Here is a 13,395-nt window from a genome sequence, read left to right as displayed (position 1 = left end):
TGTGTCTCTTGCAAGCACAAAGTACCTGGTTTGCATCTAAATTATCTACAAGGGACCGCCGAGGAGGAGATGCGTGGCAAACAGGAAGATGTGCTTTGGTTTCTCTGGGCACACACAGACGATGCGTCGATATTTTTCACATAGCCAGGGCCTTGCGTCGATTTCCGGTGTGCGGACTTGGATCCTTTTCGGGTTGCGGGGTCTTTGGCCGCCCCGGGGACGATGCAGAGAAATCCTGGGCGTGCAGGATGAAGTCACCGCTGCGTCTATCCGGTGGGCGATGCAGGAAACTTTCTGTTGCATGGCAGGCGCTGCGCGATTCTTCTTACAGGAAGTCAGGCTGCGTTGTACCCGCTTGGCTATGCATCGATCCAGGGGGCCGTGCATCAAAGTTCCGGTCGCAACGCTGGTGGTGCGTCGATCTCCACTCGGGGAGCCAGGCTGCGTCATTCCAGTTCGGCGTGAAGTGATTTTCTCACCGCGATGCAGGCTGTGCATCGTTTCTGACAAGCTGTGCATCAAAATTTTGCCGCACAAGGAGCTCTTAGCAGAGGTGAAGTCTTTTTGGCCCTGAGACTTCAGAAAACAGGAGGCAAGCTCAATCCAAGACCTTGAAGAGCACTTCTCAGCAGAGCCAGAGGACATCAAGGCAGCAGTCCTTCTCAGAAACTCAGTCCAGGTGAGTCATTTGGGCAACCGGGCAGTTGCTCTTGGCAGGTTGTGGGTTCTGGTTCAGAGTTTCTTTCCCAGTGGTATCTTGTCCAGAAGTGTCTGAGTTGATAGGGCCAGAGGCCCTGTTTAAATACCCTAATGTGCCTTTGAAGTGGGGGAGACTTCGAAGAGTGGCTTAGAAGTGCACAAAGTCCCCTTTCAGTTCCATCCTGTCTGCCACGGTCCCAGTAGGGGGTTTGTCAGTCCATTGTGTGAGGGCAGGTCACTGTCCTTTGACATGTAAGTGTCAGGCCCTCCACCCTCCCAGCCCAGGAAGACCCATTCAGTATGCAGATGTGTGCAGGTGTGATTGAGCATCCTGTGTTTGTGGCTGTCTGGGTGAAATGCACAAGAGAGCTGTCAACTAACCTAGCCAGATGTGGATTGTAAGGCACAGAAGGACCTAAGGGCAGAGAAATGCTCACTTTCTAAAAGTGGTATTTCTAAAAATGTAAATCCAACTTCACCAGTCAGCAGGATTTTGTATTACCATTCTGGCCATACTAAATATGACCTTGTTACCCCTTTCAGAGGAGAATCTACCACTCAAACGGTATATGAGGGTAGCTCTAATGTTAGCCTATGAAAGGAACAGTCCTCACAGCAGTGTGAAACGATTTTAGGAATTTTACACTACCAGGATATATAAACTACACAGTTACATGTCCTGCCTTTTACCCACACAGCACCCTGCCCAATGGGTTACCTAGTGCCTACCTTAGAGGTGACTTATATGCAGATAAAGGGGAGTTTAAGGCTTGGCAAGTACTTTTAAAGTCCAAAGAATTGGAAGTGAAACTTCACACACAGGCCTTGCTGTGGCAGGCCTAAGACATGGTTAGGGGGCTACTTATGTTTGTGGAACAATCAGTGCTGCAGGCCCAGTATTAGCCTTTAATCTCCAGGCCCGGGGCACATGTATTGCACTTTACTAGGGACTGATAAGTAAATTAAATAGGCAAATTGGGTATGAGCCAATGCCACCATGATTTAAGGGAGAGAGTGCATGCACTTTAGCACTGGTTAGCAGTGGCTAAGTGCGCAAAGTCCTAAAACCAGCAAAAACAGTGTCCAAAAAGCAGAGGGAGGCAGGCGAAAAGTTAGGGGTGACCACCCTAAGGCTGTCAGGTCTAAAACATGTGCATTGCAATGTAAGCACTTCATAGGAGGCTAATTGCTACACCAAACACCTGAAGTGAGAGGGAAATACTCCCCTAGATACAGCCAAAGTCTAATCTAGCTACATTTTAAAGAATTGGTAACGTCACTCAGACAGCTGTGCTGTCAAGGCAGAGCTAAATAGTCTACTATTAATTATGTATAATTAGATATTAATGTACACAATACTCAGTTATGCCAAACCAGTATTAGGTCGCAATAATTGTAAGGGAGGGTTGTGACAAAGAATATAGGCCTTGCTACCCAGTTAAGATAAAAACTAAAGAACAGCAAAATCAAAATGTGTGGTGATCTTACCTATGGGTAGAAGGGTGGCCTACGATGTCCAGAGCATACTAGTAAATGAATTAGTACCTTGAACTGCATTATACATTGTGCACTGGGGCGCAATGGGTATGTGAGCCTGATTTGTGCACCCTGTGGGGCCCAATAATATTGCAGAATGGGCCAGACTTGAGTGCATCACCTTCTGTAATACTCTTAGCACTGGTGCACATGTAGCTCCAGCATTATCATGAGGGGGTGTGTCTCCATGCAAATGATGGAATCTCTTTGCCTCTGTGCCCGCACCATACTATAGATGCAGACACAGATAGAAACAGGCCATTAGGAGGGGAAAGTGGGTCCATACCCACAGTAACTCACTACATCCTCCTGCAAGGGGAGCTCTACCCCCTTCACGGTGCCTGCACTGTGAAACATCAAAGCCATTCTGTATTTCAATGAATGGGCTGCCCCTGGGACAGTGTGAGTTCTTGACTGGCCAGGAAGCAGAACATTCATTGTAATAGGGCTCACTTTCCATTTTTTGCACCCAGCACACCTTTTGAAAGCACTGTGGCTCAAATAGGGATAGTGTACCCTACACATAATACAGCCCCTGGTTCCCTTTCTATTTGCACATTGTGATGAACAACGAAGTCAGTTTTTGAAAGAATGAACAAACTGTTGAGTAACTTGACTAATAATTATTATGATAACTGTTTACATTTTTTTCAGAAACCTGGAAAATCCCTTTCTTCTATTTCTATCTCATGTGCATGTTCACACTGCTCTTCACGTCTCTAAGAGTTTTCGTGGGAAAAGTAAGCATGGACTCTATGGTGATGCAGTGGAAGAAGTAGACTGGAGTGTCGGTAGGACAAATTACATTATGGCATATATTTCAGTCCTAAACTATTTGTTATTATTTCAACAGTGAACTGATGTTTTTGTGTACAATATAATGCAAATGTTTTATCTTGTATTATCACTTTTGCACAGGTGCGTATATCGTTAAACATGCCTGAGTAGTTTGCAGAGGGGGCTCTGCTTCTGCACGTACCCCGGTGCTTAAGTCAATAATGTATGTAAATATCATTTATGCAGATGCAACGAGCGTAACAGGCTATTTCTTACTGTTGATGATATGTGGATGGGACATGAAGCACGAGTGTTGAAGTCTATAGTGAGTCTGATGGTCCTGCCCATCTTCAAAAATGGTAATAAATAGGATATCATATTCCGCACATCTGTATACATGGGATATGCTATGGAATATTTTCATTTTTATTTTTGATTAACAATTGTATTTAAACAAAACCAGCATGCAGGGGGTTAAAGTTGTGATGCAAAGTAAAATCAAATTTGTGAGATAGCATGACTTTTAGCAGAGTCCATGTGTAACAACATCTACCCCTCCTGAGCATTTTGGCTGCTAAAAGTAGCCTAAATCACAGTATGAACTTTAAGGGGAAAAACAGGAAATACCAGTAGTATCACACTCAGAATTACTGATTCACCTGGAAATTCCTCTTTTCCAATTGGGTCCTCAAGTCCCACTTGTTATTCCTGATAATTCCAGCCCTCAAGAGATAGCATTCCCCTGGAATTGGGGGAAGTGATGTTACAGAAAGATTACTGGTCCACTTCTAATGAGGGCTAAAGTGTGCATAGGCTAACGTCTGTGTTAAGCACACACGCTGTACTATACAAAATAATTACAAAACCCAGACCAAGTAACAATGCATTTAGAGTTTAGCACAGTTACTGGAGGCAGTTCGTGAGAAGACAACACTGATATATCCATGTCCTGCACTAGGAAATGCCACAGAAATAAAAAAAATAGGAAAAAAAAATACCACAACTCTATACAACCAATAGTTGTGGTAAAGCAAAACAAAACAAAAAACACAGGGCTATTAACACCAGACAGAAATCAAGCTGAAAACAATGGTAGAACTGCGATTGAAAATTAAGGTGTTTATTATGAACATGGCGGTCTGGACCGCCACGCCGGCGATGGCAATCATTACCCCTAACAGCATGGCAGTCCAGACCGCCATATTCTGAACATAGTAGGGAACTGGCTACAAAGCACCACCACCCACAGGCCAGATTCGACTGCCGGGCCGACTGTGAGCACATTCAACCCCGCGGTAGAAGCTGGACAGGCGGTGGGATTATGATCCCCTTCCACCAGGGATTCCCTGGCGAGTTACCCCGCCAGGTAATCCGTGGCAGAAAGCATACGATGACAGGAATGAACATTCCTGTCACCTGTATGTGACATGCCAGGCCCATCCCCCCCTTTCCACAATCCCTTTCCGCATTGAATCAATGTTCGTTTTTATCAGAATTCAATTCCCACTTTTATCCTTCATTAAATATTCAGAAAGAAACCAAATCCAGGCTAAAGCATAATCGTCGATGTTTCGACCCCCTCTAGCTCTTGGGCCAATACCGGGCTCCACAACGGGTCTTCCTCAGGACTAATAGAGAGGGGACATCTAAAATCATCCAAAAGAATACATCAGTGTTCCTGTTACCCTCTCAAGTAAGAAACTAACTCAGTTAATCAGCTCACATACCCAATAAGTTATTTCACAAGAAAAACACTTCCAACACATTCTTACCCAAAAAAATGAGGTATATTATTCCCAATTTCTTCCTTCAGTCAAAATTACACCAGAATGATTCCATATATCAGGTCTTATCAGGAATAATAAAGCTCATATATTTTGGGTAAGAGTGTGTTGGAAGTGTTTTTCTTGTGAAATAACTCATTGGGTATGTGAGGTGACTGAGTTAGTTTCTTACTTTCAGAGTGAAGGGGAAGATGTGGCCTAGCATACTCCATTGTTGCATGCCCTGTTGCTTCATCCTCTGTGCCTTAGTATATTGGCAGGCGTGGAGGTGATTATGACAAGGTACACTTGGAGCCCATACCTAAAGTCGTTTTACCAGCCAGATTTTCCAGGCTGTAGTATCAGGTCAGATGTTTCCACTTCTGAAAATTCTGTATATATGAAGTCTGCACATTTGTGATAAGCAAAGCAGTATCTCGCTTAAGGGATCCATTTGACTCGTACTTGGGGCCTAACTTTAACATCACAATAGAGAGCACCTGCGCTCTCAGCCCAATGACAAGAGCTCCTTCCTCCAGCCCCAAGTTTGATTGAGTGTATCCTCAGCCTGGATCTAGATATTCTTTGAGGTGCAGAGTTCCTGGTACAATACATTCCTTGGGTTGTAGTTGAACAGTCATACTGCTATGCAGTTTAAACATACAGTTCATCTAAATCTCATTGAAATGTGTAAATGTCATTCAATGCATTTTAACTGAAAGTCCAGTTAACAGTATGAGGCCCTTTTCATATTTTCCTTTCTTTAATTCAAACCAGCTAAATTCATAATCTAAATTGCTACATCTGAAAGTTTAAAGGTAACCATTCAAATGTTTTTAAAGGGCAACCTCATTTAATTATACAACGGATAGTCGATCCTATTAATAAATACAGTCACATTTTGAATGTCTAGTCATGTTTTCATACCATGCTTCCCATTGTAAGAAGCTAAAAAAAGTCTCCAAAATGTTGCTTTTCCAAAAACCGTACATCCATGTAACTGGGGAACACTCACTGTATCTCACATTCACCACATGTTCACCACAGTCCTGAGTGTATGAATATGTTCATTTTTGTTTTTAGCAAATCACTATTCTGATATTAAAATCTAATTTGTAGTATTCATAAGTCGTAGTAAATCTTTCAAAGCTCTGCATCCCTTACTTTTAGGCAGAAGACCCCCTAAACTACCTTTAGCAATAGGTTCTACGCAGAATTCCACCTTCTAGCACAACTGGTTCCTTTTTCCTGCCTTACCTTACTAATTTTGTAAGCACTGTGGTGTTTTAGAGTCTTTTAAATAGTTTTACAATCTTCAAAACTTTAGGAGAGCCACACATCATTGTCTAGAGTTCTCAACCTTTTAGGATGTTACTTATATTTGTTTCATACAGTTCACTGATTCTGATAACAATATTTATTGTTTGAAAATGCAGTAAATGATTTGCTCATGGATGGAATTGTGTCCGTAATTTTTTGCATTTAAATTGTTCTCATGTAGTTAATTTGCTGTACCCCCAGAGTTACAGCTTCAGGGAGGCTAGGGGGTGTGTATCCTAACCCAGTACTTAATCAATAGCTCAGAGCTCTGCCTGTTGGGAGCTGCAGATTTCGCCCGCATAGTAACAGCCCCTGAAAGGTTAAACTGAGGACGTTTTGTTTCAAAGTCTTCCATTAGGCTTCAAAAGTGCATTGTGGGAAATGTGTTTCCTAGCTGGATCATATCTGGCATCATAATATCATGGAGGTCACAAGATCAGATTCTGTTTCCATGTCTTTTCGGCAAAGACGAGCAGTGCTTTGTGGCCGATGTGGATTCAAGCTATGTGGCATCTAGCATAATAGCATTAGAAAGGTCGAAGGAGTGGATTCTATTTATCGGTCTCACAGGAGACCATTACAGTGCTTAATGGAAAAAAGTGACGCTTTTGTGTAGTGAACATGAAGTAACACTGCAAAACCATGACGGTTTCTTGTGAGCAGTTCCTGTGAATTTGTAGATGTGGAGGATCAAATACTGATGCATTATCATCATCATCATTTTAATAGTTTAGTTAATTAAAACCATACAAATTGCTTCACTGTTCTTAAAGAAAATGTTAAAACAGTGCCTGTCTTATGCTATGTATTTATAATATACTGAAAGAGGTTTGTGTAAGTGCTGTAAAGAATTTATATTATCCCAATCAGTATGCAAGAGCTTGACTAACACCATGGTCTCTGGACAGCGGGTCACAGGCCTTTAGTCTAGACCCGGCAAATATTAAAAACGTCACCAGTTTGCAGCTGAAGGTAATAGCCTTTGGACTAACGCAAGTGACCACAACTTGCCTGCAGTTGTGCGGGCCACATTACAAAAGGGGGCTCTCAACAACCTTCGTTTATCCTGCATTAACACAGGGCAGATGAAATGCATAATGTCCTTTTTTGCCAACCCACATAGGTGGCACTCAACAGGATTCTCCATCTTCTCCCGTGTTGGCAAAGTAGATCCCAATAATGTGCTGCCAGATCTATATCTCGTATACCTTAACTTCAAATAAAGTACATAGGTTTCACCAAGAAAGAGTTGCTGTTTTAGTGTTGTGCAGCTGCTGATAATTATCCAAGCATGCAACCTGTTTGAAAATGTGGTTTTGTCTTCAGGCAGAGGAATGATTTTAACCAGGGAGTTTACAATTTTCTGAAGGCGGGCCGCGAAAGAGGGCTATTAGAGATGCTGTGCAAATGAAGTTTGCTTGTTGCTTCCTCCAAATATGCCTTAGCTGGACTAAGAGGATTTTCATGTATGGTGCACCATAACATTTTATTTAAGTGTCAACTGCAGGTCTAAATCAATCTATAGCAGCACATGTGCAGCTAGGAAGTGGTGGCTGCAGATCTTGACAGTACCTCATGTGGCCCGATTGGGCAGCTACCACCAAACTTTTGGGGGCATTAAATTAACTTTGCAAACCATCTCCACCAGGATCTGTTTCAGGTAGAGGAAACTGAAATGTGTGCTAATGTCTGTGGCGACTATCAACCAGTTACGGTATAAGCAAGTTTAGTAGCATCTGACCCTTGGAAATGACACAGGGAGCATGAGAGTATTTTTGGTATGAAAGATATTACTCTCTCAACAGTTCAGCATTTTTGAGACAGCAAGATAACCCCATCTCCATGGCTCTAAAAATAACTTCTCCACAAGATCTTAATCTGAAGGATTATCCCTACAATATCTGCAGAGTATGTGGGTATTTTATTAATTTCATATGTAACTATTTTACGTCAGTGCTTAAAATTAAGTTGATAGGATTGCCTCAAAATAAATTCAAATACTTTGATACCAAGAGTTAAAAATGTTGAAAACAGTCAGTGATGCACTGCTCTCTGAAATCGCATAATACAGGATGGAGATTTCACAGACTTGAATGTAAGAAATGTTCAGGCGATAGCACACAATACAACTAACATTTTACCAGATTAGTTGTGTTATAGCATTTGTGGAGACTAAAGAAGAGTTGAGTGGAAATAAAATATATTTTCATATAGAGGAACTAGAAGAATGAACCCTCTACAAGATAGCAAGATATGGCTGGCTATGGCGGCCTGGCTGGTAACTGACTCTATTTCATCAAACGAACCTTCCCCCATCCCAGCTGATTTTTTACACAGCTAAAGGATGGAAGCTGGAGGATATTAGAAATGTAATGGCGGTATATGTAATATATTTCCTCGAATTAGCAAATAACTATTTGAGTGAGATTTATAATGATATCAGATGATGTTGACCATTATTCTGGCACAGACAGTAACCCAGTAGTGACCTAAAGATGGGTGGGGAGAAGCCCCATTATCCAGGGCCACAAATTGAATGCCTTCTTTATTTTGTCATCATCGAAGATTGGTAAAATCCACTATAGAATGATGATGTTGTGTTTCCTTGAAAATATTGGGGTCACTCCCAGTTGAAGTCCTAGGACCCAAATCTCCTTTTGAAGAAAAAGAAAACGGGCAGGTTTCTTTCACTTGTCCCTGTATGGGTCAGGGTGTCAGGAGTCAGGCAAAACCTATGAGAAACTTTTTTATCTGTGGTCATATTACGGAACTCCGCCTTGAACCTCTCAGTCACATTTTATCACACATTGCTATTTAATTAGTCTTGTCCCTGCCTAAATCATAACACTGTAGTTGTCTTAGTTTCTTTATGCTGAATCATGTAAATCCCTCCACATTCCTTTCAAGCCAGCAGGCCTGGGGTCTTAACTCCGTATTCCTGCTTTACCCCCGCAACCAATCCATGTGTGCAGGTCGGCCGAAATCGCTGGGTCCATGTACTTTCATATATCATGTGCTCTTTGGAGTGAGGAGGAATTATCTTGATTTCAGCTCCTGCTTTGCTACACAGCACAACAAACAATACTTCTGTTCATTTTTATGAAGGACACAAAAGCATATTTCTTACTTCATGACAGAAGGTACAAGTCTCTCTCTTTTTGCAGTTACATTTCGGCTACCATGTTTATTAGAAGAGCATCAGAGAAGGAAAGACATCACTCTCCTGCCAGTTATTATGAGCCTTAGAAATGTGACATCTAACCACATTGTTTGTTAATCTGATCTAACTGAATGACATGACTAGCAGGCTTGTTTCAGCGACTTTTGTTCCATCACCTGCTCCAGTACCTACAACGGATGAACAGTGACAATGGTAACATACATCAAGGCCTTTGTTGTACGCAGCTTGTTGGGAATTAGAGAGCAAAGGAAGATTTCAGCTGGTATTTTTAGACCTGAGAGAATGACTTCAATCATGCAGGTACTTTGCATAAGAATATTCCTGCAAATCCATTTCTCAGTGACCTTCGAAAAACCCTTTCAAATAGTCCTTAATTTGAGCCAGTGGTTTCCGGTACCGGCATTTATTTTTTGAGGTCTGGCACTAATTGTTCTGCCTCAAACAGTTACTGTGAGTAAAAGACACAAATGGGAAAGATGGAGGAAGAGAGAAACGAAAAGGCGTCACAAAGCGAGAATGTAGAAAGGTGCAAGATGAGCTGAAGGGGCAGGGAGTGGCTGCAAATGGAATAAAGAGGCCCGAGATGGCTCCAGGATTTAATTGCACCAGCTGCATGTTTCAGAGGAGCGCTTTGGACACCAGCACGTTTTTATTTACAAATTAAGCACTGCTTGCAAAAATGTTATATACTATACTACTGCCTCCTAAAACATTCAGATACTATGGGCCAGATGTAGCAACAAACCAAATTGCGAGTTGCAATTTGCGAGTCCATCCGACTCGCAAATTGCAACTCGCAATTTGGTATGCAGTACGGTGTCTCAGACACCGACTGCGACTCGCTATGGGGTCGCAATGACCCACCTCATGAATATTCATGAGGTGGGTCGCAAATTGCGGCCCCATAGCGAGTATAGGCACTCGCAAACATGGAGGCCTGCTGTCGTCAGCAGACCTCCATGTTCGTGACTGCTTTTAAATAAAGCAGTTTTTTTTTTTTTTAAGTGTAGCCCGTTTTCCTTACAGGAAAACGAGCTGCACTTAAAAAAAAAACGAAACCTTTAGTTTCGGTATTTTTTCAGGGCAGGGAGGGGTCCCTTGGACCACTCCCTGCCCTGAAAAAATATTTGTGGGTCCAGTCACAAACTGGAAGGGGTCCCATGGGGACCCCTTCCAATTTGCGAGTGGGTTACCATCCACTTGAAGTGGATGGTAACTGCGATGCCATTTGAGACCGCGTACGCGGTCGCAAATGGTATTGCATCCCACTGTGAGTCGCAAATAGGAAGGGAACACCCCTTCCTATTTGCGAGTCGGAAATGCATTTTGCGAGTCGGTTCCGACTTGCAAAATGCATTTCTGCATAGGAAACTGCGTTTTGCGACTCGCAAACGGCAAATTTTGCCGTTTGCGAGTCGCAAACAGTTTCCTACATCTGGCCCTTTGTGTTTACGATTCGCTATCTGCCTAGAAGAAATGTATCATATATTGACAAATGTATAGTGTAAAGTTACACAATTAATCTCCAATGGATTAGTTATATATATATATATATATATATATATATATATATATATATATATATATATTAATACATTAATAGATGTTTTTAGCAATACAGTATTTTCTCAAAGCACCTCATTTTCCTTCTTCGGACTCAAATGTGAAAAATAAACTCTCATATTTATTTACTACATATTAATGGAATTAATATGAATCATGGGCGAGGAATTCACAATCTGTACTTCTAGTTATTGCATAACTGCTAATAATCATACTGCTCTTGATGAGTTCTGTATTTTTGTTTTGTAGCTTTGTCTTCCCAAGAACCAATCATACGTCCTTCTTGTCAAACAAGTATATAGCTATTCATACAACTGAATAGAATGTGCTATTTTTAAATATCAATGCTTTACAATATAACCTGCTGTTTCTGCGAAAAAATATTATTCATGAAACAAAGTATTTATTTGTAATCTGAATTGTTATATTTAGCTTTTAGGTTCTCAAATGTGAAAGCTGATGTAAAATCTCTTGCAGTGCCACACGCGATGACAAAAAGCATGTTGTCTTATAATAAGGTTCCTCTCTTTGCCAGACAGGGCCCTGGGGGCCCGATGTACGACGCGATTTCACAAACGCAAAAGGCGAATTTCACCTTTTGCAACCGCAAAATGGACTAGTCCAATGTACCATCCCTATTTTCTGAGCAGGCATGCAAACACCGGCTCACACAGTCAGGTTTGCGACTCGCAATTAGGAAGGCGGCACTCCAAAGGCTGTTTCTTCCTAATTGTGAGTCACAGTGGCATGTATGATTGTTTTGTGACCGCAATTGCGGTTGCAAAACAATTGCAGTTACCACCAAATTCAAATTGGTGGTAACCCATTCTCAAACGGGAAGGAGTCCCCTTGCAACCCCTTCTCCTTTGTGAATGAAAGTGAAAATATTTATTCAGAGCAGGTAGTGGTCCCACAGACCACTGCCTACTCTGAAAAAAATGTAAAGAAAACTTTTCAGTTTTTTGTTTGAAATTGATCTCGTTTTCTTTTAAGAAAACGGGCTGCATTAAAAAAACAGCTTTATTTAAAAAGCAGTCACAGACATGGTTGTCTGCTGTCCCCAGCAGGCCATCATCCCAGTGAGTGTGGCTATTCCCAACGGGATCGCAAATTGCGACCTACCTCATGAATATTAATGATGCAGGTCATTTGTGACCCCACTGGGAATCGCAAACAGTGTAATTGACACAGTTGTGCATTTGGTTTTTTGACTCGCAAATTGCGAGTCGCAAAACGTACCGTTGTACATCTGGCCTTGGGTCTCTTATGATTTGGAATAACACAAAAGAGAGCTTTATAAAGAAAAATTAAGGATGGCAAAAGAGTGCCTCATAATCAGAGCAGGATAAGACTTAAATGGACTGAAGTACTATTTTTATTTGCAAACCTATTTACAAGTAGATCACATTGCAAATTGTACATTCTCAGGAGCACACAAATGACCTGCATAATGAATATTAATCAGCGAGGCTGCAGTTTGCGATTCCCTCATAGACACTGCAAAGGCAGGGTTGGAAGGCTGCAAGGGACAGCGGCCCTTCACCCCAGCATTTGCATTTCCAACTGCAAGCAGTCTGTGCCCATTAAAGAGATTGGTGCTGCTTTAAAAAAAGTTTCCAGTTTGGGAAGACTTTGGAGATAGCATATTGCATTCTCTCACTGAGGCCGCTGTCACTGTCAAAGCACTCAAAGGGGAAGATGCCCCATGGAGAAAATTTTCCCTTTGCGAATCAAATGCCATCCTATTTAAGGTGTTGGTAACCGATCAGTGGTTTGCAATTGCAGTCACAGGGCCATATGTACAAACACATTTTCCCATAGACACAGAATGGGTAAAAACCTTTGCTACATCTGGCCCACAATTCTTTAATACATCTCTCTCCTCTTCATAAATATAATGGTGAGTGTCCCTTTGAAGCTGCTTCCTATTTCCAATACAATTCCAATACAGAAAGGTTGCTAAAGCCCTTTCACAACGTGGACAGACTTGTATGACTAGTAAAGGGGCATATGTAGCTAGGAAGAAGGTATTTTGCCATTACACACACTGTGCTTTAGTGAATCACAGGCTTTGCAATAACAAAATATACTTGTACATCAGGATCAAACTCCTTCATACTTTCCCACTCTGTCATACTAATTTATTAAACATTATTACATTAAATAATCTTTATCTAAACAAAACAACCCACCTTTTTTGCCACCATGTTTCCCCCGCTTTTGCAAAATTATTTTCCCCCTTTCCCGAGTGTACTGGTCTCCTAACTAGCATTCTTCCCACCTTCTTCATAGTAACCTACCAGTAATTCTTCTGCATGGACGTTCTGTTAAGTTTGCAGATCAGCCTGCACTTGGACCAATTTTGCCATATCTTAAAGATATCCCATATAATATCTCTGACTCAATAAATAACTTAACTTCAGCTTCTTCTAGTAATTCACGAGGCACACTGAAAACCAAGACCTCTGGATTGAAGCATTTTTGTCTTCAAAGCCAATTGACTCCTTTACTCACAAAGTGTACCATTATTTCTATATAGTTAATCAAGTACATCAC

General features: G+C 41.6%; 1 protein-coding gene across 1 annotated transcript in view; it reads left to right on the top strand.

Annotated features, from left to right (window-relative positions):
• Window positions 1-13,395, top strand: part of LOC138249540 (steryl-sulfatase-like) — a 711,979-nt gene that overhangs the window by 692,423 nt on the left and 6,161 nt on the right. Inside the window, exon 6 of the mRNA XM_069203489.1 lies at window positions 2,890-3,026. Within this exon, the coding sequence (XP_069059590.1) occupies window positions 2,890-3,026 (137 nt within the window). The remainder of the gene's footprint in view (window positions 1-2,889; window positions 3,027-13,395) is intronic.

This window comes from Pleurodeles waltl, chromosome 8 (genome assembly GCF_031143425.1).
Source record: "Pleurodeles waltl isolate 20211129_DDA chromosome 8, aPleWal1.hap1.20221129, whole genome shotgun sequence".
Classification (NCBI taxonomy): domain Eukaryota; kingdom Metazoa; phylum Chordata; class Amphibia; order Caudata; family Salamandridae; genus Pleurodeles; species Pleurodeles waltl.
Note: the sequence above shows the minus strand (reverse complement) of the source record. Positions and strands in the feature narration are given on the sequence as shown.